General features: G+C 44.2%; 3 protein-coding genes across 3 annotated transcripts in view; 2 read left to right on the top strand and 1 right to left on the bottom strand.

Moving 5' to 3' along the window:
- The first annotated feature begins 12,352 nt into the window (after positions 1 to 12,352).
- Positions 12,353 to 15,249, top strand: GUCA2A (guanylate cyclase activator 2A). The gene is made up of 3 exons (XM_089534286.1): positions 12,353 to 12,424; positions 13,693 to 13,876; positions 15,185 to 15,249. Exons 1-3 carry the CDS (start codon positions 12,353 to 12,355, stop codon positions 15,247 to 15,249), a joined length of 321 nt encoding a protein of 106 aa, XP_089390412.1.
- Positions 15,250 to 19,942: 4,693 nt separating this feature from the next.
- On the bottom strand, positions 19,943 to 23,584 carry LOC149307756 (guanylin-like). The gene is made up of 3 exons (XM_089536806.1): positions 23,519 to 23,584; positions 22,372 to 22,564; positions 19,943 to 20,010 (listed from the first exon to the last, which is right to left on the bottom strand). Exons 1-3 carry the CDS (start codon positions 23,582 to 23,584, stop codon positions 19,943 to 19,945), a joined length of 327 nt encoding a protein of 108 aa, XP_089392932.1.
- LOC149307755 (uncharacterized) overlaps positions 23,583 to 25,350 on the top strand; it is a 29,381-nt gene continuing 27,613 nt past the window's right edge. The window contains exon 1 of the mRNA XM_089536805.1: positions 23,583 to 23,679. Within this exon, the coding sequence (XP_089392931.1) occupies positions 23,583 to 23,679 (97 nt within the window). The remainder of the gene's footprint in view (positions 23,680 to 25,350) is intronic.

Genomic DNA, 25,350 nt, shown 5'->3' with positions numbered 1-25,350 from the left:
GTAAAATGTACCCTGCCAATAAAGAGCTTTGATCAGAATGGATTGATCAGTATTTATATATTTATTGTGAAGTCGAAGGCTTTCATGGCCGGCATCCATAGTAATTTGCGGGGTTTGGGGGCTCTGTGGCCATGTTCTAGAAGAGTTTATCCCTGATGTTTCGCCAGCATCTGTGGCTGGCATCTTCAGAGATTGCAAAAAATATATTTATTATTGAATGTATATGTTGCCTTTCTGCCAGAGAGATCTGGTGCCACGACAAAGTACAATTCCCAGGATTCCATAGGACTGAGCCATGGCAATTAAAGTTGGCTCAAACTGGATTATTTTTGCAGTGCGGATGCAGCCATAGACAACTCCTTGGATAACAGGCAGGCTGCACGAATGGTGCAAGCAGCCTCCCATATTTGCCTGGCTACCTCTTTTGTGCCGCAAGGGGAATACTACTTTGCCTCGGCTGACCTGGCAGACTCTCATCTTCCTCCCTTTTGTAGCACCTCCAAGCAGGAGCGATGCTAGAGATCACTGGACTTGAGCTGCTGCAGTGACCTGAATCTCAGTGTTTCATCTTTTTGGGACGAACAAATGAAAATTGTAGTCAGAGGCCAAATCCCACAGTCCAGGCATGTCACCCTCAGGGCTTTGGAGAAGATTAAGGATGGAGAGATAATACGATGGGAGTGCAATTTGAAATCGCGGGATTAGAAAGAAGTTGGATGGGAGAAAGGGGGCTCTGATTATGAATCTGCACCCAGCAAGGATTATGAATTGATGTATCCAGTGACACCCAGAATGGTCCTAGGACCCAAGCCATGTAGGGCTCTAAAAGTAATAGCCAACACTTTGTACTTTGCCTGGATGCTAACCGGCAGCCAGTTATGATGGCAAGACTTGATGAAATTCATTCACAAGCTATTCATGGTTTCTGCACTCCGAATAAAAGATTCTTTTCCCTCCAAAGTATGGCCTCATTCCCATTACCTTTTAAACCAGATTGTGATTTGGCTCAAACCGATTTACATGAGCATGGTTCCCACTTAATCTCAATTGCTGAAGCAGTTCCAAAAGAGGGACCATGCTCTAGACCCATTTAACCCTCATCTTTTTGACGCTGTTTTCCCCCGCTTCTTTTCAACCAAATCGTATCAGCGCAAGTGGGAACCAGAACCGAATCGGATTCGATTGCACAATTCGGTTTTAATGAATTGGTTCAGCGCAAATGGGAACCAGATGTGGATTGGAATTGGTTTATTGAAGCGGACATGCCATTTTAATAAAAAGGAAGAACCAATTCTATTTAAATCGATTCATTTCCCAGTGCAAACCACAAGTGCGTTATCTGCTTCAGGGACTGGTTTAAATAGAACCAATTCATTTGTGAATGGGAACCACAAGTGGCTTTTTTTGGTTTGATTCCATGCTAGAAAATGTGATTAGGGCAAATGTAGTGGGAACCACGATCCGATGTCAAAACGATCCATCGATTCAGATGGGAAAGTGATTTTTCTGTAAGTGGGAATGAGGCCTATGAGTATATTTAATCCCAAACAAGGTAGGCACTGGCCTCTTCCTATTGCTCCACTAGGAATGCCTTGGGTCAATACTCTACTAGGCAAGTCCTCCCTGCGACTTTATTCAATTCCCAGAGAGACCACCCACCATTTCCAAAATGCCCCTCGCAGGATTTAGACAAGACATGCGCTACTCAAGGTATAGACAGAGAGCATGAAGCACTGGTATAGAGCCATCAGGTTTTGCTGGGAGGTTGCCAGGATCATGGGTGGCTCGCATGTGAGGAAAACCTTCTCCACTTCCTGCTGATCACCAGGCATCAATTCGCTTCTGTTCATGCAATGAGAGCAGCAGTGGCAGCTGCTCTTAAAGTGCATCTAAAACCTGAAATCTCTTAATGCACCCGATAAAATTCTCTTGGCGACGTTTCAGTTCCTCAAAATGGGAATAAACGTTGACGTCCCCCTTTTTTATTATTATTGTTTTGGAGAACTTGTGAGCCATCTGAAAGCTGATCTATGCGCCGTTTCTGTCTTGCCGGGTATCTTGGGTGAAGAATATAGGAAACTGGGAGGCTACATAATTCATTATTTGGTATATCTTCATTTGAACCATTTTCACTCCTTGGTAGCTCTGTCAAGTTTTATTTTTTAAAGGACTTCTCATGGCCATGGATGGTTGAACCCTTGGATAACAAAATCTGTGGCTATGGAGAACTGATTTTATATCATGGGACAATGGCAGGACTGGACGCATCCTCCTTTGCATTTGCATTGTCCAAAGTGAATCCCGCCAGCTCTGCATTCTCATTTAGACTGAGCTTTTGGCTGATCAGAGTTAAGACGGCTTAGAGGTAATCCACCAACAGATTAGTGAAAGTGTCTTAGGCCATTTTATTTATGTATGCCCCATGAAGCTCTGCACCCAGAAGCAAAACAATGCCAGTGCCAATGGAATTCCCTCTCGCCATTGGTCTTCTTGCCAATGTCCTTGTGGTGTCACACGATGGCAACATTGGGTGCATCTAGCAATAGCAATTGCAGGTACATTTCTATATTGCTTATCAGTGAATTCGCACTCCCTACACCACAGTTTTACAGTGTGTGATCCAGTTGCCTCCAATAAACTGGGTACTCATTCTACTGACCTACAAAAAGATGGAAGGCCAAGTCAACCTGGAGCCTTGCAGGTTCAAACTCACAACATTGTGGCTGCAAGTTAATTTCCAATATCTTAAATTACAATAAAATTATTAGCAACAACAAAAATAATTGGGTCAATGGTGGGTTGACTATGTGGGGGATCCATTTTGCACCCTCCCCCCCCCCATGTAAGGTGAATTCTGCGTATGCTTGGGCCCCATTCATTTGAATGGGGCTCATGTGCATGGAAGTGCGGTGGCACGACGGTGTGTGCACGCCATGGATGCATACCCCATTCATCTGAATGGGACGTGCCGCTGTGTATAGTATGCCCACGTATAACGCGGGTGCACTGTATATATATATATATATATATACAGAGAGAGAGAGAGAGAGAGAGAGAGAGAGAGAATGAGAGAGAAGCCTATTAAAGTGGATTAAGATGAGCAAAAAGTACTTATGAATGGATGAAAGGAGGAAACACTTTTATGTTTCATCTTATCAGTTTTTGTCTTTTGTGATACATGAGAATGTTCAAGAATGTTTGATTTGTAAGTCTACTCAGGTAATATAATAGAAATTTATTGTCTTGTATGTGAGATTGTAGGATGTGTAATCACTTGTGGAATAAAGAGATTTAAACAACAACAACAACAACAACAACAACAACATTGTGGTTGCAGAACTGGCATTTAACTGCTGCGCCACCAGAGCTCCTTCGCAGCCGAAATAATGCAGTCCGACACCACTTTGACTATTGTGGCTCCATTCTACCGATTCCTGGGGCTTGTGTTTTGGTGAGGTACTCACATTCTTTGGTGGAGAATGCAAAAAAGACCTTGCAAAACTACCAGTTCCAGGATTCTGTAGGAAGGAGCTACAGCATGTACAATGGTGTCAAATGGCATTGTTTCTACAGTGTAGATTCACCCTTGAACATGAACCAGTGGATTCAAATTCAAATTGGGAAGAACCTCTTTAGTATAAGAACTATCTCACAGTGGAATAGACTACCTGGAAGGATGGTTCAAAGGAGTTGATTCTTCTCCACTGTCTTGTGCCTTTTCATAGTAGAATCAGCTCCTCTCTCCATCCATGGAAGCCATGGAAGCCCGCTGTGCGACTTTGGGCAAGTCACACCTTCTCAGCCCCAGAAAACCCCATGATAAGGTCACCATAAGTCAGAAATGACTTGAACGTGCCCAACAACAACAACAATTCGGTATAGGCCTAACATTCTTGTGCTGTGATCACTCCAAGTAAAGGCACCAAGACAAATGACAATCACCAAACAAAGCAGATTTATTAATATTCGGTATGTTTTAAAGATTTAGATTACGCTGCTTTTCATTGAACGCACACAAATATGCACACCACTCTTTATACCTTGCAGACACCTTGCACATCTGTTGCAGCATAGCTGAGTGTGTGTGTGTGTGTGTGTGTGTGTGTGTCTCGGGGGGATTTTGCTTGTTAGGTGCTGTTTGCACACAAATTCTATGGCAAAATTGAAATCGATTCTGCTTCAAAGTTGGGAATTGCTGCTGGAAGAAAAGGAGCAGTGCTTTTTCTTTTGCATTATGTTGCCATCTGGTGGTAGGAAGATTTCTTTTAAAGAAATATAATACTGGAGGACCTAGACATTCCTAGAGAGAACATATGAATCAAATCTGTAAAAGTCAAAACTGCAAATGCGGAGGGTTGACTGTATACCTTTTGATTTTAGGAGGGAGGTTAGAGCCAATAGCGTAACTCACTTTGGTTTCATTCCCACTTACAAACAAATCGGTTTGCGATTCAAATCGATGGATCAATTCGACAGCGGAGCGTGGTTCCCACTACATTTGCCCCAATTGCATTTTTCCCCTGTAAAATAACCCACTTGTGGTTCACATTCATGAATGAATTGGTTCAAAATGTTTCTCCTCCAGCCGGCCGAAGGACAAATATAAATTGATTCCAATCCGCGTCCGGTTCACACTTGCTCAGAATTGATTTATCCAAAAAGACGCGGAAAATATAAACGTCAAAAAGACGTGGGTTAAATGGGTCCAGCGCAAGGCCCCCCCTCTCCGAATCATTCCAGCGATTCGGTTCAAGTGCGAACCATCCTCATTTAAGACGATTCAAACCAATTTGTGATCCGGTTTAAAAGGTAGTGGGAATGAGGCCTTTGTCACAATGCAGGGCAAAGCTCATATCTCGGATCTGCAAGTGCAAATTGCGTCTGTTGGAAATGAAGCACAACGTTTCCGTCTGCAGGGCAGTCAGGAGCATTTCTTGACTGCCGTGGAGCCTGGTCCCATTCTCATCTCAGAGGAGCTGACCTGTGCTGCTGTCTACAAAGCAAGCTCAAGAGCTGCCGGATTAAATTTTCATGCCTCCATGTGGCTCCGCATTTAACCCGCTGACCATGTTGAACAAGGCGTGATGCAAAATTCACAAGGTGGCCTATTCAGCTGAAACCCTTTGGTTTCTGTTGTAACACAGAAGGTTTCATCAGGGGACGCTTAACAAATTTCATCTGTGCAAAATTTGGTACAAATTGTCCCAGTTCACAGTGCCCAGAATAAGACACAGTTTGGAGGGTGGTTACCCACTGACGTTCTCATTTCCTAAACTGTAGGAATCCCACAAATCCCAGGATGCCATAGGATGGAGCCATGACAGTTAATGTGCTGTCAAACTCCATTAACTCTGCAGTGTGGCAGCAGTTGAAGTATCTGCAACTTTAATTCATTATCAGTTTATTTGATGAGCGAGTCCTTCATTTTATCTGTAGTCCTTAGTTTTAATATGTATTTAAGTGTGAAGTTTCTTAACAGGCGGCGATTCTAGGGTTAGAGACCGCGCACAAACCGCACGGTCCCTAACCCTAGGACAGTGATGGAGAACCTTTTAGAGACCGAGTGCCCAAACTGCAACCCAAAACCCACTTATTTATCGCAATGTGTCATGTCCCTCTGGATTTTTAGTGACAAACTCTAGTGAACTCTATGTTGGGACGATGGTGCATATGCCCACAGAGAGGGCACGTGTGCCATAGGTTCGCCATCACTGTCCTAGGACATCATGGCGGCAGTGTAATGGCGGCCTCCTGTCCATACGGGGGCCACCATTGTGACGTAAGCGATGTGCAGCGTATAGACATTACTGCTCATGGCTTACATCATAAGTGTGCCAATGGCACACTCATGACGTCTGCGCAGTTTTTCCAGGTTCTTTTGGGGGCAGAGATGGGGTGGAGAGATGCCACACAGTTTGGCTGCTGTGGCGTCCCTCCGCAGGAAAAGCAGCCGCCTCCAGCCTGCCCTTTTGGGTCGGTATGTACCGGACCATAGATAGCTGCTTTAAAGTTCAGGCGAATACCCAGAGGACACTCCATTGACTGGTATGTGGGAACCCCAAGGAGGAAAAATCAGGTTCTGCTAGAACAATCCTAGTCCTGCATGTGCTCTTTTCCCTTCTAAGTCAAGTGGGCATCAATGTTGTGGCACGCACCAGAATCTCTCCAAATCCTTGAAGATCTGAATGCTTTATTACCATGATAACGGTCATAGGCTACATCCCTTGAAGCCATTCATCTGGACTAATTTGGTTTCCCCTCTGCGTCACCAGGGGGGCCATAATGCAGTTTATCACCAACGGTTCTCCATGTGCCGTATGTTTAAGAATGGACTTTGGCATTGCGATTCAGCGAGTTTCAGGTGTCAAGGCTAGGTTGGGCTGGGATTCCATTTCTCTACATCCAGTGCATTGTTTGCCATTACATTATTTATTCCTCAGATGCTAACAGCTGCATGTTTGCCTGAAGGACTTTTATTCTGTGTTGCTAAGTAAAACCCATAGGCAAAACAAGAATGGGGGAGAGGCAGCAATAAAGGTCAAACATAGGAGTAACGGAGCTAGAGTTTGCCATTGCTGTCAACTTTAGTAGGCACTATATTAGTTGGAGTATGACTCTGGAGACTAGGGTTTGCATCCCAGCTCAGCCATGTAAACCCACTGGGTGATCCTGGGCAAGTCACACTATCTCAGACTCAAAAAATTACAATGACAAACTGCTTCTGAAGGAACATGGCAAGAAAAACCCATGCTTTAGGGTCTCCAAAAGTCAGGAACAACTTGAACGCACACAACAACAATGCAATACAATATTTTGCAACTAGTTTGCAGTTCTAGTTACAAACCCAGGTAAAGCCTCTGAAGAAGAGGTTCAGGCAATAGCAAACTGCTGCAGCCTCTCCTAGCTCAGCTGCTCTTCCTCATGTATACCTTTTACCATCTTGATCCAACTTGGATGTTGCTTGGTCACACATGCCCTGCTTTTCATCTACAAAATGTCAGAGGGTATGCTATACCCATGGCTGCTGAGCTTGACTGGAAGCTTTCCAAAGCAATGACCTCAATTTGCTTTGTTTTGGGTAGGTTGTGCCAGTTTGCCTATGGCAGTGCATAAATAATCCATGCATTTTTAGGGGAACATAAAAAAATTCAGCTTACCTGCCCATCCGCCTTGAGAGGAGCAAAAGGTGAAACCAGAAAGCCTATTTGGGCAACCGCCAGGGCCCATCAGCATAATAGATTCACCTTGTTCTCCTTGTTGTTGTGTGCCTTCAAGTAGTTTCTGACTGATGGTGACCCTAAGGTGAACCCATCATGGGGTTTTCTCAACAAGATTTGTTCAGAGGTTTGCCATTGCCTTCCCCTGAGGCTGAGAGCATGTGACATGCCCCCGGTCACCTAATAGGTTTCTATGGCCGAGCTGGGAATTGAACCCTGGTCTCCAGAGTTGTAGTCCAACACTCAAACCACTATGCCACACTGGCTTAGCGTCGCCATAAATTGGAAGCAACTTGAAGGCGCACAACATGCTCTTATAGCATTCTGTTTGTTGTTTGGGGATTTGGCCGCGGCCTCCTTTCATGATCTGCATACGTCTAGCGCACACATATCATCACAGGAGTGCAAGGATCCAGGTGTGCCAGAGGTGTCACTCAGAGCCTTCTCTGTGAGCATGCATGCTGTTGCTCCAGCACAGAGTTTGCCAGAGTTCATTACTAGAAAGCCAGAGGGATGTGGCATTTTGCAATAAATAAGTGGGGTTTGGGTTGCAGTTTGGGCACTCGGTCTGCAAAAGGTTCACCATCACTGCTCTGGAGTATTCACTCCTCCTTCTAACTTGGTGTCATCTGCAAATTTGATAAGTGTGACATCTGTTCCATCATCCAAGTCATTGATAAAGATGTCGAATAGCACTGGACCTAAGACAGAGCCCTATGGCATCCCACTACTCACCTCTCTCCAGGATGAAGAAAGGATTAATCTTTCTCAATCCGATTAGTCACGATTTCTCCAAATTATTGCTGAATTAGGGTTAGTTTTGTGGAGGGACCAAAATGTATTATGAGTTTATGTTCCCCTCCTATTTTGGTTAGCTCTGCTAGCAATGCACCTTGAAAATTTCCACCTTCTAGCCAGATATTTTATAATTATGATTATTATTTCTCTTGCCCAACCTCGAAATGTTTATAGTCTCTTATGAACTGTCGTTGATAGTTTATAGTGGCCTATAAACCAAGGCTTCCACTACTATAGCTTTGGTACCCTTTGCAGGAGTTAAAATGTTACCTCTTGAAATGGCTTTGAAGTTATCTGTCATGGGATTATCACGACGTTCCTGTCGGTATTTCTGTTTCGAACATAGTTATCGACGATGCCTTGTTGTAAAGATCTATTTCTCTTCACAATGTCAGGGACGTAGAGATATAACTAGTCAGTTTCTTCTCGGAGGAAGCAATGAGTAATTTCAACAATTTTCTTCCTGCTTTGAAAAAGCCTTGGAAAAATCACAATTTTCAAAGATGCTTTGCAATTCAGAACTTACTCTGTGCAAAATTCGCAAATGGTTGTTTGGAGAAAGAAAACAGCCTTTTCTGTCACAGAAAAAGCTCTTTAGAGTACAGAAAGTATTGTTTTCTGTACAAATTAAAAAACAGCATACAGTGCGCCCGTGTCATATGTGTCTTCCAGCATACGCTGGAAGCCGTGCCACAAAAAGCAGCACTGCACACCAGAAAAAGCAATGGTGCATACACCCGTGGCTCATGTACCATGTGCCGCCACACACCGCCACAAGCGTGAGCCCCATTATCCTTAATGGGGCTTGAGCATATGTGCAATTTTCCTTACGCAGACAGGGGGGGCTCTGGAATGGATCCCCCGTGTAATGGAAGGGACTACTGTATTCTGTGCAGGATATTTGTTGTTGTATGTCTTCAAGTACTTTCCGACTTATGGCGACGCTAAGACAAACCTATCATAGAGGTTTCTGGTCAAGCTTTGTTTAGAGGAGGTTTGCCATTGCCTTCCCCTGAGGCTGAGAGAGTGTGACTTGTACAAAGTCACCCAGTGAGTTTTATGGCAGAGCTGAGAATCGAACCCTGGCCTCCAGACTTGCAGTCCAACACTCAGTCTACTATGCCATGCTTGTTTCCTATAGGGCATGATATAACTTTCCTTATTTACCACCTTCTGTTACAGCAACCTTCCGGGGGGGTTGGTGACAAGTCCCATCATCCTAGGCAGCATCGCCAATGGTCAGGGATAATGGGTGTCATGGGCTACAGATATGAAAATGCTGACCATACGCTGCAATATTTTCTCTTGGGCTCATGTGTCTAATAGTATCAACCAAGAAGATTGAGCACAAATTTGCACTCAGTTGTTCACTGTGTCTCATTGGGAACTGCAGTACTCTGCAACTGAATGTGCAGACAAATGTGCATGTACATCTGAATGTGCAATCCATATCAATGTTCCACAGTGCACAGTGTGTGTAGCTCATCATGCATAAGTGCACATGTGCAAATTACACAGTATCTTGAATGTCCAACTCAGCTTCCACAACCTTGAAATCATTGCAGCCATTCCATATCAGAGAAAAACATAGAGGGAACTTACACATGCGTAAGACACCATTGGGATTCTGGTCAATATCTGGCCTTCTGTTTGCACACAAAAATTATATGATGTTTCCAAGAACTTCATGCGTCACTGGTCTTCATTCAAGAATGAGGATGGAAGACGGTTCCTCTTTCTCACCAATATCTGAAAGGCAGCTGCTCCAATCCAGTTTTGGTCAGCATGGAAAGCCAACATTGTAAATTATATTGTTTATATTTTATTATGAGTCAAGGTGGATATCAGATTTTTAAACAGTACTGAAAATAAAGTGTCCATGACCCCATTGAAGAGAGAACAGTTATCAGCTTCTTGGGAACTTTAATATAAAGATCTCCATGTAATTAAACAGACTGGAGACTATAGTCAAGAAGTCAGAAGAAGGCAAGGCCTTGGAAGGAACTAGTCAAGATCCTCAATGTAAAAAACATATCCTTGAATACCAAGATCACGGTTATCCATGCCGTGATATTTCCAATGTCTATGTGTGGTTGGAAAGCTGGACAAGGACGGAAGATGATAGGAAGAGGCAACTCATTTGAGATGTGTCCTGGAGAAGTTCTGCAGATACCATACAGTGGACTTCCAAAAAGTCAAATGAATGGGTCCAAGAGTATATTCATAGAATCATAGAATCATAGAGTTGGAAGAGACCACAATGGCCATCCAGTCCAACCCCATTCTGCCATGCAGGAAATCCAAATCAAAGCATCCCCGACAGATGGCCATCCAGCCTCCGTTTGAAGACCTCCAAGGAGGGAGACTCCACTACACTCCAAGGAAGTGTGTTCCACTGTTGAACAGCCCTTACTCTCAGGAAGTTCTTCCTAATGTGGAGGTGGGATCTCTTTTCCTGTAGCTTGCATCCATTGCTCCATTGGGTCCTAGTCTCTGGAGCAGCAGAAAACAAGCTTGCTCCCTCCTCAATATGACTTCAAGCTGGAACTCTCTAGATCTCAGGATGATTCAACTTAAATGATTGCATTTTGGACATATCATGAGATGATATGACTCATTAGAAAAGACAAGCATGTTGGATAAGGTGGAAAGCACTTGGAAAAGAGGAAGACCACCTTACAAAACTCTATCAAGGATTGGGTGCTTTGGAGGTCTCTCATTCATAGGGTCGCCATAAGTCAAAGTTGACTTGACCAATTGATAACAACAGCAACTGGTTTACGCTTCTGTTTTTAAGCTCCTGTCTTTATTACTGGCACAGCTTTAATATATATTCTAATGTGAATTGTTAATGTTAATATTTACAGCAATGGCACCTTTACATTTGCATGACTTTGCTGGCTGTCTCAGAAGCTCCGGCAGAAATCGGATTGAGAAATGATTTCAACAAAAACAGTAGTCAGTTACTATAGTTTCCCCTGGAGCCAAATTTAACCTAAGCTGTTGTAAAACAGTATAGTCTGGGTTATATATATACACATCTTTCGTGTACCTAAGCAGAAATGTTTATTACAGGTCAAGGGTTTTCACAACATCTAACAACCTGAAACGCTCAAAAGATCCAGATTTTATTTCCCCCAATAAGCAAGGAACATCTTGTTACATCTAAAGTTCAGCCTGGTCGAGTCAAAGGCAAAAAGTGTTGCAATGATGTGCATTTCTCAGTGAGACGGAGGTGGCATTTGGGGTCCACTGGATAAACATACCCCCACAACTGTCCTGAATTGGCAGGGACACAAACACACAGTTGGAAGAGAAATGGTAGAATACCCCTTTCGCTTTTGGCTCCATCTACCCGTTGTCTGAATACTATAAAGGAAACAGATCCTGTCTGATCTTGAAAGCTAAGCATATTCAGGCCTGATTAGTACTTGGATGGGAGCCCACCAATGAATAACAGGCACTGTGGCCCATATGCATAGAATCATAGAATCACAGAATCATAGACTCCTAGAGTTGGAAGAGACCTCAAAAGCCATCCAGTCCAACTCCATTTTGTCATGCAGGAACTCTCAATCAAAGCATACCAAACCATCCAGCCTCTGTTTAAAGCCCCCCAAAGAGAGGGACCCCACCACTCTCAAAGGGAGCGTCTTCCACTGTCAAACAGTTCTTAATGTCAGAAAGTTCCTCCTAATGTTGAGGTAGAATCTCTTTTCCTGTAGCTTGCATCCATTGCTCTGGGTCCTTTTCTCTGGAGCAGCAGAAAGCAAGCTTGCTCCCTCCTTAATATGACATCCCTTCCAATATTTAAACAGGGCTTTCATATCACCTCTTAACCTTCTCTTCTCCAAGCTAAACATCCCCAGCTCCCTAAGGCGTTCCTCATAGGGCATGGTTTCCAGACTCTTCGCTATTTTAGTTGCCCTGCTTTGGACCCGCTCCAGTTTCTCAACTGGAGGGTTAGGCCCCTTGTGACTTTCTTGTCCTTGGGTTGTTCAAGTCATCCATCAAACACCTGTCATTGGTGCCATCCCAGCCCTGGATAGATGATCCCCATAAACCTAGAGCGCATTTCTGACAAGCCCTGAGAAATTACAAGGGCATTGTTTATCTTCTTGGTGGAGCTATTTCCCCTTGTCATCTGCATAGCAATCTCCGCTGCAACTTTACAATCTTCAGAGAAAGAGAGCATGAACCGTCCTAGTCAGTACCATGATAACATAGTTATTCAATAACCAGGTAGCAAATCCTTTAAAAATCCAGCCTGGTGGCTGTCTAGCCAAAGATCCAATCTGCTGCGACATTCCAAGAGAGAGCCGTGGTCTTAGCTCATCATGAATACTTACCTGGCAGTGGCGCTCGGTTTATTTGCATTGGTGGCCTTCTCCGATGGGGTCACAGTCAAGGTAAGATCTTTCCCAAGAGAGCTATGTTGTTTAAGGAGAAGGCCTTAGCTCAGAGCACATGCTTTGCATGCGAAAGATACCCAGTTTTATCCCTGGCTTCTCCATATAGGATGGGGGAAAAAGGTTGTTGGAACATCTGGAGATCTGCTTGCAGACAGCATGGACAACACCGGTGGCATCAATAGGGTTGGTGTCACCTGGTGTGGTAACCCATGGTCTCACCCCAACCCCTCAATTGACCCAATCCCATCTCATCCAAAATCTTTCTGGAGACTCACTGACTTGGGGACGGGGGCAAAATTCATCCAGGCGTCCTTTATTTGTTGTTGTATAAGTTCGGTCTTGGACAAGGAGGTATAGGCTACCTCTTTGCGTAACATCAGAAAAAGTACTTACTCCGGTTACACTAACCTGAGTCACCAAAAGGATTCCAACCTAAGAGATTTATTGTATCCCAAAGGCTCTTGAGCTATGGCCCACATCCTCAGATCCTGAGTGAAAAGGGTAATGCTAGTACAGTTGGCCCTCCATTTCCACGGGGATCCATTCTGGACCACTACCACCACCTCGAAAATGGCGGCTCACCAATATTCAAGCTCTATAGGCTTGAATGGGGTGTGTGCCCGTCAAGCACATGTGGGGCGCATGGCATGCAGGTGCGCCCCATTGGAAATAACGGAGGTCACCCCTCCGTGAATATTGAAGACCGCGGACCCAAGTCTGCGAGAAAGGAGGGGCAATTGTATATGTGTCTCCCTACCCCCAGATTATTTTGAGGGACATCAAGACTCCCTTTTGTTTTGGGCTTCCGGAGGGTGAATTTCCGCTCCTGAAACCCTGTATCTCATACAGCGCGCCCACGTCATACGTGGGTGTGCTTTATGCGGACTTGAGCTTATGCGCTGAAGCTGCGGGGAGCACGCGGGGCGGAAGGGGCGGCACGTCCCATTCAATTGGGGCTTGAGCATAGCGGAATTCGCCTTACGCGGAGGGGTCCAGAACGGACCCCCCGAGTAAGGAGAGGGCCGACTGTATATAGGTCACAGCCTCTTTAAACTCCTCCCAAAATATTCTTTTTTCAAAGACAGATTTTGAATCTAACCATTTCTGGTATTCCTTCCCCCCTATTTTGGGGATCTGAGGGGTCCCATTGCAGTCACCCATCTTAGAGATTCAGGTATTTATTCAAGGCACTTGAGAATAGCAGAGGAGTAAGAGATGGACCGACCCTGGATATTTGTTTCTTTTCTCTTCTTTTTCATCTACAGGTGGGGGACTTCTCCTTCCCCCTTGAGTCAGTGAAGCAGCTGAAGTACCTCCAGGATGCGGCGCCCAAGAGTCCTCGCTTGCGCTTCAACAAAGCCCTCTATGTGTGCGCCAACCCGCAGCTGCCCGCGGAGTTTAAGCCTCTTTGTGCCAGCCCCAAAGCCAACAGTCTGGTCCGACAACTAGGTATGTGGCAATCGCAGTTGCCTGACTGAGTTTTGAGTCCAGAGAAGGCAGCAAGCTTTCATAGTTGGACAGAAGCGGCAAACTGCGGATGGGCAGCTGGACTAGTCTATGGGAGGGAAATCGGCTGAGTCTTGCAGTGTCTAATGCTGACCAGATAGGCTACAGCTGGGCTTGCACAAGTTCTCATTTGGTCTACAACTCCCAGTATCCCTGTGATCCATGCTGCCAGGAGTTAGGGTTAGGGTTAGTTTTAGGTTTAGGGGAATTCTGCAACCGTAATCCCAAGATTACAAGATTACTCTTGACCAGGTGTTCAGATACACTGTAGAAATCATATAGTTTGACACCAGTTTAAGTGCTGCAGTTCCATGGATTCGATGGAATCCTGTGGTTTGTAGTTTTACAAGGTGTTCTGCCTTCTCTCTACACAACTATGGCCCGGTACACAATAGTAGGGCTCAGGACCGTGCACTAACCACATGGGCCCAAGCCCTACTATATGCAGGCGGTGGAGTAATGGCGGCATCCCATCCACATGGGCGGCACCATCTTTACGTAACAGATGCATAGCATCCGCACATTGTGGCATGTCCGTTACATCACAGTGGCGCACTCGCAACGTAACCAAGGCGCCGGGGAAAGAACCTGGAAAAACCAAGTTCTTTTAACTCCGAAGGGATGTCTTGCGGCTGTGGCATCCCTCCAGAGTTAAGATGGGTGCCTGCAGACCTCCATTTTTGAGCAGATTGTATTGTGCCCTGGGTACAAACTACAAACCCTAGGATATTGTAAGATGCAGCCATGGCAGTTAAAGTGGTGTCAAAGTGCATTATTTCTATAGTGAAGTTGTATCCCAGTCAAGAATCCAAGGCTGACTTTCAAAGAGCCTTGGATCAACTCATGGAGGCTAGGATCACCCACAGATAGTAGTCAGGATGGCTATATACTACCTCCAGTATTAGAAGTGAAATGCCACTGTTTATCAATTGCTGGGAAGCCTGAGTTCATTCATGTCCTTCTGGCATAAGCTAGTGGCTTTCAGATTTTCGTCCTCCAGATTGTTTGGACTACAGCACCCTAAATCCCTAACCATTGACCATGCTGGCTGGGGCTTCTGGGACCTGAAGTCCAAAAACTCATGAAAGAGCTAAGCTTGAGAACCCCTGCCATAAGTAACAGGTTGTCCATTGCGAGGACAGACTTGGTAGGCCTTTGGTTTGATCCAACATGGGTTTTCTTGGATGCTCTTGAAGGACAAAAGGGGTCCCTCTCTAAGGATCATTTGTCTTTCTTTTCTTTCGGTCGCAGATGGCATTGCCAGAGAGGCACAGATCTGTGAGATCTGCGCTAATGTTGCCTGCTCTGGATGCTAAGGAGAGAGCCTCCCGGCCATTTCTGCTGGCTTCAGCGAGGATCCCAATGGCTGAATACTGGCTAGTCTCCATTTTCTGACCCTGCTGCCTTTGCTTCATCCTTCCCGATGGGCGATGTCTCTGCTCACTTGCACACATGGAAGGCTGTGGCATCTCAGCCCCTTGCTGCTCAGCTTTTGGCCTTCGAATGAGCCATCTCTTAAAGAGAAAATGATGGACTAGCTACACAGTGCTTTGTGATTGTTAGTTTGAGAAATGCGTCATCTGGAAATGATGTGTGAATATGAACTTTTGGGTAAATGGAATCAGGATAGAATGGTGACACAGAGAAGCTATATATACTTTCCCTCCCTTCTCTATCTTCTGCTTCCAGCTGCAGTGGTCCATTTGTGGGAATGGCAAATTTGCATCATGCTTCTGATTTGCAGTATTGACTTTAATGTCAAGATGAATGTTATTGTTTTAAAATGAAATGACCATTAAAATATGGGCCACTCTGCCCTAAAACCTATTGTTTGTTTTTGTTAACTGATGCAAAGTTGACGTCAAAGTTATGGTGACCCTGTCAATGAGAGACCTCCAAGTTACTCTGTTATCAAATATCCTTCTCAAGTCTTACAGGCCTGGGGCTGGGGCTTTCTCGACTGAGTCTGTTCATCTTCCCTTCCAGATCTAAGATTTTGTGATTCTATGAATCAAGTACACTTAATGTGGCAAGAATTAATAGTATTACCAGTCATCGTGTTACCTACAAAAGGTACGGCATTGCCTCCTTGTTATGGCCAACTGTTTCTCTTACTCTTGGGTCTACACACTTCTTTCTCTGGAGCTAGAATCACAGAATGTTCATAACCAAAATGAAACCAGTAAGCAACTTTAAAGGTTCATTGGTTCACCCAAGAATCCTGAAATGTTAAGAAAAAGACAAGGAAGGGCTTTTGGCATCTCACAACTTTCCTGAACATGGATACTGTAGGATCCTGCTGCCCTCTACTGGATAGCCATAGAAATGTGGACCCAAGAACTTGCCAAGAGAAAGCTTTCTCAGGGCCAGATTGGGAGAAAGGGGCGGACAGAGGCGCCTTGGTGCAGCAATGATGCTTTGGGAAAAAGGAGCCGCAAAACGTGGCTCCTTTCTCCACCATTGCCAAGGCGCCATAAGCGTCCTGGATCAGCTGTGTGCCATCCTTCGTGTGCCGCACTATTTGGACGTGGTGCATGAGGCATGACATCGTTGCATGCGCTGTGTAAATGGTACCAAGATGGCGCCCATGGCATGCAGTAGGGCCCGAGAGCATGCAGATGCTCCGCTCTCCTGAGTCTGTACTGGGCCTCACTTTCCTAATGCAGACAACATTTACTATTCCTATTAATGCTATTGAGAAGAAGCATTGGGTAGTGGTTAGAGGAACAGATTAAAATTAGGGGAATACCAGTCCAGCTCCCCACTGAGTCATGAAGGTCTTGGGGGATGTGATGACCGTCACTTTCTATTTGACGTATGTCATAAGGTTGTGGTGAGGAATGAAAAGAGAAAGAAGACAGAGAGATGTAATAATGGATTGCCATTTCCATCTTATGGTGACCCTAAGGGGAACCTATCACATGGTTATCTGGGGCTGAGGCTGTGTGGCTCACCCAAAGTCACCTGTTGGTCCACCTTAGGGTCACCATAAGCTGGAAAGACTTGAAGGTACCCAACAACAACAACAACAATAACAATAACAAAGGTGTTTACGGAGTCTACAGGGAAAGTTGGCAGAAGATCTTTTTAGGACCCAGTAGATCACATCCCTTGGATTTACTTGCAGTGGAGCTCAAGGTACAACACCCAAGCATCAGTGTGTCATATGCTTTGTGTAAACCCGAAAGAACTGATTTGTGGTTCCCAATTTGCTTGCTTTGTGAAGGGGAGTATGGTTCTCATCACAATGTTTTGCTGTCAACTGGGAGGTTCTTTGTGTTTGGGGAATTTCCCTCCCAGCTCTATCATTCTATGAGATATGCGTGCCATGCCCTGTGGCTTCCTGATGCCCACAGGTGTGGTGAAAGAGGCCAGTCTACCAGGAGTAGTACAGTCTGATGCCACTGCAATGGCAGTTGGTGGCTTCTAAGTTGGTGAGGTCTGCTCCAGGTTTTAGCCTCAAGTTTACAGGACCTGACCCTGATGCTGAACAATATGCCCTAAATGTGTTCATAAAATCTCTTTTAATCCAGACTCAGGGCCCAAACAAATAGGCCAGAATAAAACTGCAGCTTTGGCATGGCTTCTGGCCTTTTAGGATGCATGCATCATTTAAACAGCATACCTCCAAAGTGACCTGAAGCAGCTTTATTCTGGCTTATTTGTTCAGGCCCTTTGTCATGCAACAGATTCACTGCCCCATTGACATTGGAGCCACTTACTACCTGCCACAATTCTACCATCAATCCAGGCAGTAGGTGAAAGGGAACCAAGGTGGCAAAAATGTTTTCCGTGGTTTTGCAGATTCCCCAGTCTTTTTCTCCTCTTCAGTTAGTTGCTAACAATGTCTCTTTTTAGCCATAGGAAAAACCTCCCCAAGAGAGTGCTAATGCAATAATATATTTATTGAGGCATGTACACTGACGACAACATATTTGCATTCTTAAAGTGCTCATCTTGAAGAGTTGCTAGATGTGGCTGCAAAAAACAGCCAAATGGAAGCACTGCTTGCCAAAGCGTTGGAGCCTCCTCCTGAACTGGAGGTGGTACTTTGGCAACCGTTGACTTGGTCAGAAACAGGGGCATCATAACAAAGCCAATAGACAGATACTGAAAGTAGAGCCGAAAGAAGTTCAGGGTTGAGAGGTGTTTGTTGAACCCCATCTCCAGTAGAGAGTTATGGGGTTCTACAAGAAGCTTCTTCCTTACTTAGCAATAAGTGTGAATGCTCTTATAACAAGCATATGACCCTGGACCCCGTCCTCAAACAAGAATTGCATTAATCCAGCGGCCTACTTGTACTTGGTGGAAAAGCCTTGCAGTTAGCCATTGTCTCCCTATGACTGCTCAGTTCTGCTCAGGATGCATCTACACTATAAAAATGATGTAATCTGACACCACTTTAAGTACTTAGCTCCATCTATGGAAATGTGGGATGTGCAGTTTTACAAGGTATTTAGCCCTCTCTGCCACAGAGTGTGGGTGCTTCATAAAGCTACAAATTCTGTAGGATGGAGCCATGGGAGTTAAAGTGGTGTCAAACTGTATTATTTCCACAACGTAGATGCAGTCTACTTCGTCGGATGCAATCTGATGATGTGACCACCAGATTCAAGTAGACTGAGTCGACAAAACTTTAAGCTACAAATGTATTTCTCTTCTTTAGCCTCCAAGGTGCTACACATGCCCTTTGTATCTGGATACAACCATGCCTTTGAACTTTGTTGCAAATATACAAGGTATAACAACATCACACTGTGGAAGTGATATAGCAAGAAATAATGTCACTGTAACAGTTATTAGGTTCTTTTCTAGAGAGCGTTTGGGTTTATATATCAACAGCCTTGCAGCATTTGGACAGAGGCCTGCTTTTAACCATTGATAAAAACTAACATCGGAGTTATTTCCAAATATGAAAACGTAAGTGTTATGTTGTCCTTGGTCTTCCAAATTGCCAAATAAATGCGTTTAGCACCAGGGCAAAAGGACTAAAGGCATGCGTCAGGGATGCCCTTTAGCACTGCTCTTATTTATCCTAACTTTGGAGGTTCTTTTGAATAAGATTAGACACGATAATCTTAAATATAAAGTAAGGGCATACACGGATGATAGGGTGATGACTATAGCAAATCCCATGGCAAATCCCATGGCAAATCCCAGCGAACATCTAATTCAAATTCCTAAACAATATGGGAAAGTCTCGGGGTATTGAATAAACAAATCTAAAACAATGATGCTAAAGTTAAACTTATCAGAAAAAGAGGCTGAAAACATTACTGGGAAAACTGCTTTTCCAATAAAGAAAAAGGTGAAATATTTAGGTGTTATGTTAACTTCCAAAAATACTGACTTATTTCAAAATAACTATAATAAAATTTGGAATGAAATCAGAGAGGACTTTAAAAATGGCAACATTTAAAACTTTCATGGTTAGGCAAAAGTGCCAATGTTCACAGTATTTCTTTCCTTTTCTTAAAGAGGGCTGAGGAATGCCTTTTGATTGCAGTAGCATTCAGAGGTGAACACTGCTTCTTGCATCTGACAAAATGGAGTGGAGTCTGCAAAAGCCTGTGCTAATTTCTTTGTTTCCCTTCTTTCCTTCCTTCCTTCCTTCCTTCCTTCCTTCCTTCCTTCCTTCCTTCTGTCTTTTGTTTGTTTTCCACTCTAATGTAGCATCAACAAGGAAACAGTTATAACTATGAAGGCAAGCAATGACAGTGAGGAGGGAGAGAAGAGTAAGTTGAGTGCTTCGTAACTAAACTTGTGCACCACCCCTAAGACCTTTCAGTCCAGAGTCCCAAAAAATTGTCTCCGAATGCAACTTCTAGCACTTTCCGCTTCAGAGTAGCTCAAGATTTGGAAGTGCTAGATCTCAAGAATTGGCCTGAAGTTTCACAATGGCACAAATACTCCTTCTCGCACCCGGAAGAAGAAAAGAACAAGCCGGAGACCCGGGGCCATCTTCTGTCTTGTGGCAAAGGCGCTTTCAGTCAAGATCATCTTCCATCCTCAATAACAGCCAGTACAAGCGGCATTGGCACAGATTTCACACTGATCCGTGTTCTGCACTGCGAGGCCTGTTTGAGAAACAGAAGACACCAGTTTGCCTGTGAGATTTCGACAGGTCCTTGCATTCCCTGCGCTTGTAAACCAAATGATAGCATACCCTCCAACATTTCACGGATGAGCACTGGGACATGTGTGGCCAAGCAGCATCAGAGTGTGGTCAATGGGAAAAGTTATTAATGGGAAAGAAGAGAGAAACTAAGAAAGGTTGCAGCATTTTGATTTGGTCTGAGTCTTCAGGGAAGGACCAGATTTCACTCCTCTTCTTCTTTCCTTCCACCTCCAGCTGAATTGAATGCAAACTATTTTTGCAATGTATATTCAGTTTGCAACAATCAAAGTAAGCGGAGAGCAAAGGGGGAAGCATAAGGAGGAGAGAAAAACTAGGACAGTGATGGTGAACCTTTTGGAGGCCGAGTGCCCAAACTGCAACCCAAAACCCACTTATTTATTGCAAAGTGTCATGTCCCTCTGGCTTTCTAGTAGCAAACTCTATGCTGGGGCGATGGCACATGTGCCTACAGAGAGGGCTCTGAGTGCCACCTCTGACATGCGTGCCATAGGTTCGCCATCACTGAACTAGGACATTTAAAAAAGCAACTGTGGGATCAGAGATGATTAATCGAGACTGTCACCGGAGACCAGGATTTGATTCCCTGCTCAGCCATAGAAATCCACTGGGTGACCATAGGCGAGTCAAACACTCTCAGGCCCAGAAGACCCCTTGGGCTTGGCTTAAGTTGGAAATGACTTGAAGGCACACAAAACCAACAACAATAGAGGAAGTGAGCAACTGCCCAAGCAGCAGAGTTCGGGTTTTGGTCCTGTCTCATCCTATGCACCTTTCCCCTTTGTTCTAGGACAACACAAATGATGCAACATCACTTCCAAATACTTTGTGTCTGCATTTTCCAAAGAGTTTTGCCTCTTTTTACAGGGATCGCATGGATATGGAGTGCTTTCGTGGTGGGTGAGTGAAACCACTGCATTTGTGGATGGTTTCCAGCATTTGGTGGCCAAAAACCAGCCAAAATCATGCTAGTTTGGGGAGATTTCTTCAAGGGGACAAAAACAGGGCTTAGGGCTGCATAGGCAGAGCTTTCCTCACTCCTGGTCTATTGGAAAACCTGCCTCTATTTCCACAATCTATTGGTATCCATGGAAGAGTCGTATCTGTCTTCCCTGAGCAGTTTTCTGAGTTGATGATTCCTAGGGCATACTTATTTATAGTTTAAGTTTTAAACACACACACACACACACACACACACACACACACACACACACTGAGTATTATCCTGCAAGTGGGGAAAAATAAGCAAGTGCCCAGGATTAAAAGAGATAAGATATAGGGGTTTAAGTCAATAAAGCAAAGAATTGCAGCTCAGCCACAAAATGTCTTGGCTCAGCCTAGATTTAGCAAAAGCTAAATGGTTTGGGTTGGGGGAGAGAGTGTGGAAACGATTGAGCAATGGTTGTCTAGAGAGGTTGCAAGCAAGTGTTTGAGTTTGGGACATGTTTGAGACAAGTGCTTTGGGACAAGCAACAGAATTGTTGCCCAACATGCGATGGAGGTAAAACAGAAATGCAACAGAAGAGAAACAGAAGTCAAACGGAGTTGAAATGGGGTGACACAGGAGCTGGAGGTGTGGTTGGGAATCTCAAAATAATGCAACACAAACATTACAAGGGGGACTTTGCTTAGCAGAACTAATCCCAGCAATTTTGCTGTCGGGGGCAGCAGGAATAGTAGGGACAAGGATATTGGGAACACCTGATGGTAACAGGCTTATTAAGTGTGTGTATGAGTATGTGGGGTCATATATTGCACAGTTGCTCCCTCCAATACCATGCTAACACCTCAGAGTATCTGCTGCCTAATGGAAGAGCCATCCTTGTTGCCGAACTATTTTGCCCCCACCTGTAACTACAGAGATTCCTTGAGCTTGCTTCTATATAATCTCCAGGGCTTCCTTCCCACGCCATTTGCAATGAAAAGCTCTCAGGCAGCAAAGGGATAGAGGAAGAACTCAGCCAAGAGTCTGGAAACATATTACTCTTCTGGATGATGTGTCCAAAAAGGAACGTTTCCAAGCTCTCCCTCCTGCTTCATCTTTAGGGAGCCTCAGGAGGTTGGACTGGATGGCTGTTATGGTCTCTTCCAGCTCTATGATTCTATGATTCAGGGGGATTGTTGGGGTAGATAGATCAGTGGTGAAATGGGGACAACTAGCATAGGTTCATCAGGTTGGCTGGTTCTGGTGGCAACCAAGTTTGAGCCTGGAAGCTTCCAGGCTCCTCTTCATCCCTCCTTGCTGAAAGATGCAAAGTCCTTCCCAGCAACAGGAATATGACACGAGAAGAGTCCTACTTACTAAGCCTCTTGAAAACCAGGGGGGCCTCTTTCCTTTGACAGACACTGTAGAATTCCTTGGGGAGTTCCGGGTGTGTGCAGACGGTGACATAGGCGAGTTGGCTCTTCAGTCGGGACGAAGCCGGTCCTGCTTGTGTTCCCAAGATCTCCTTCAGCTTCTTTACAGATTCCAGTGAGAAGGAACGTTCTCCATCCTACCCCAAATCAACCAAAGCATAAAGTAAGCAAAATCTCAGGCCAAGCCAAGCATCTCCCCAGCCTGATCTCTCCATCCCACCAAGACTGCCTTAGGACATGGTGGGATCTCAGTAATTTGAGATGTCCTTGAAGAACCTGAGATGATCATAGAATCATAGAATCGTAGAGTTGGAAGAGACCACAAGGACCATCCAATCCAACCCCCTGCCATGCAGGAACAACAAATGATGTGATAGCTATCTTTAAATATCTGGAGACGTGCATTAGAAGATGGAGCAAGCATGTTTTGAACTGCTTCTACACTCTAGAACTCATGCACTTAAGTGCTGTAGCCCCATCCTATGCTATCCTGAGCCATGGCACTTAAAGTGGTGCAAAAGGGTACCATTTCTGCAGTGCAGATTAGACCTTGGTCTACTTACTTGGAAGTAGACCACTTCTATGAAAGCTTATGCTACAATTTCTTTTGCATGATTAATCTAAAAAGTGCTACAAGAACCCTTTGCAGACAGATATTCCAGACTAACATGGCTATGTCTCTGAATTTTACCTCCATGGGAAACTTTTACTGTACCATTAACCCTTTCAGAAGGCTTTCTGGAGTGCTGTTAGGCTGGTGAAGAAGCCATGTAATGCATGCCTGGCTTTGATTTCACTTTGATTTCACTTTTTTAACATTGAAAAAATGGGTTGTATGGGGGCTGTGGAATGGGACTGTGGCTGTTTGCAAACAGAGACATGCGCCATAAAAAAAGTGGGGGAACCTCATTCTCAGTCTGGAGGAAAGGAAAGCCATGGAGATGGACTTCAAAAACTAAATGCATTTGGCCCTCTTCAATACAAAAGGAATGACTTATGGGTAACATATTACTTTCTCATTGTGTTACCATCAATTTTTAGAAGCATTCCTCTCAAAGGGGGTATTTTTTGGAGGGAGGTAGAAATCTCACCTGGACTTGGACAGAAGCTTGGGAGACATGGGCCACCATCAGAACTGTGAAGATGACAAGGACCATGATGGTCTTCATGATTCCTCCGTCTGAGGTCTTGGTCCTTCTGGAACAGTTGTGCATTCAGTTGCTGCCAATACTTGTCCTCTTCCTTCTTCCAGGTGAGAAAGGCTTGTCGTCTCCTCTTGTTGCTGAGCGCCAACTCCCTCCGGCTGTACCTTCCCCACAAACAGGGACTGCTTTATAAAGCCTCCACACAGACCAGGCTTGGTCATTTATTAATCTGGCCATATTTGCTGGAGACAATTTATTGCCATCCCGTAAAAGCAAGGTGTGTGTGTGTATGTGTGTGTTGGGGGAGCAACAACCATGGGGAGGGCCCTGACCTAGTTCTCTTCACGAACCTGGGAAAATACATTTCAGCCCATTGGACTTAAACAATGCTTTCGTCATCTGACCTTGGTTATCATTTAGTCATTCTTCATCTCAGACTTGTAGGTTGAAGAAATCTTTGAATCTCACCTAATGCATAGCCAAGGATTTTGCACTGCAGAAATAATGCAGTATGGCTCCACTTCAACTGCCTTGGTTCAATGCTATGAGCGGTGTCGGCGGCATCCCGTGTGATAAAATGGGTGACAGCCCCCATTCTGTTCCCATCCTGCCCCCTTTTATTCCACCCCGATCACGTCCCCAGGGCCTGTGCAATAAGGTCCTAAGATGGAGTGGCCACTCTCATGCCTTTAAGGACTTTCCATGTTTTATGTGACCTATGCCATCAAATGCTTGTAGAGATCCTCTCCCTGCTTCCCCCAAAAGAGCCTCATTCCCATATTGAAGCTGAAGTGAGTTGGCAGATGGCTTTTGCAATCCTTATGAGCCACATCATGGCCAAACATTAACAGCTGCCCAGTGGCATGAGAGTCAATTTGTATTAGTAATCTTGTTAGAAACTTTGAGTGAAGGATATTTTCTTGCATCAACCATTAATGAGGATATGAGTCATTATTTATTTTACAGTGCTGTCAGAAAAGAAGTCTGCACTATCAATATTTGATCCTACTCCGCCGTCATATTTTAAAGACAAATCGAACGGGTCAATTCTTCGGTAACTTTGCCCCATATTAAATTCTCATCGGAGTTGACTCAAATAGTGCCAGCTTTTCGGCACATTTTAATTGACTTTCATATTAAAAAAATAATTAATTTTATTAAAAATTAATTAATTTTATTAATTTTTAAAATTAATTTGAAAACAGATCCTAACAATAAACTCTAACGTCAACGCAATTATAAACCAAATTTAAAACATCAACTTCCTTACTTCTTCTAACCCTAAATAAATTGTATAGCAATATGTACTTTCATCCGTTTCTTATCTAGTATTATTGATCACAAATCTGTGGTTCATCTTCAATTTTTCTTTCGTATCCTTCCATAGCAATTTCCCTTTTTCCTTTAAGAAATCAATCAGTGAACCCCATTCCTTCTTCAATTCTTCCATTGACTTTTTAGACCCTATACATCAATTTATCTATTTCCATGTAGTCATATAGTTTTATAAACCAATAATCTAATCTTGGCATTTCAGTCCTTTTCCACAATGATGCTCATATTAATCTTGCTGCAGTTATCATGCAAACAAGTAATTTCCCATGCTTTCTCTCCAGGTTTTCATCCTCTTCCATTTTGGAATCTGCATTGAGTCCGACTGAGTTTCACATTTTGAAGGGGTCGTTTTTGTTAATTTATGATTAACAAAGTGCTGTATATTTTTTTAAAATCATAATTAGCTTAATTATGTTTTGTTCTTAAAACGATTTAAATGACCG

Source organism: Sceloporus occidentalis, unplaced genomic scaffold, assembly GCF_023333645.1.
Source record: "Sceloporus occidentalis isolate IW3139 unplaced genomic scaffold, rSceOcc1.0.p SCAF_8, whole genome shotgun sequence".
Classification (NCBI taxonomy): Eukaryota; Metazoa; Chordata; class Lepidosauria; order Squamata; family Phrynosomatidae; genus Sceloporus; species Sceloporus occidentalis.
This window is presented reverse-complemented; position numbering and strand designations above follow the sequence as displayed.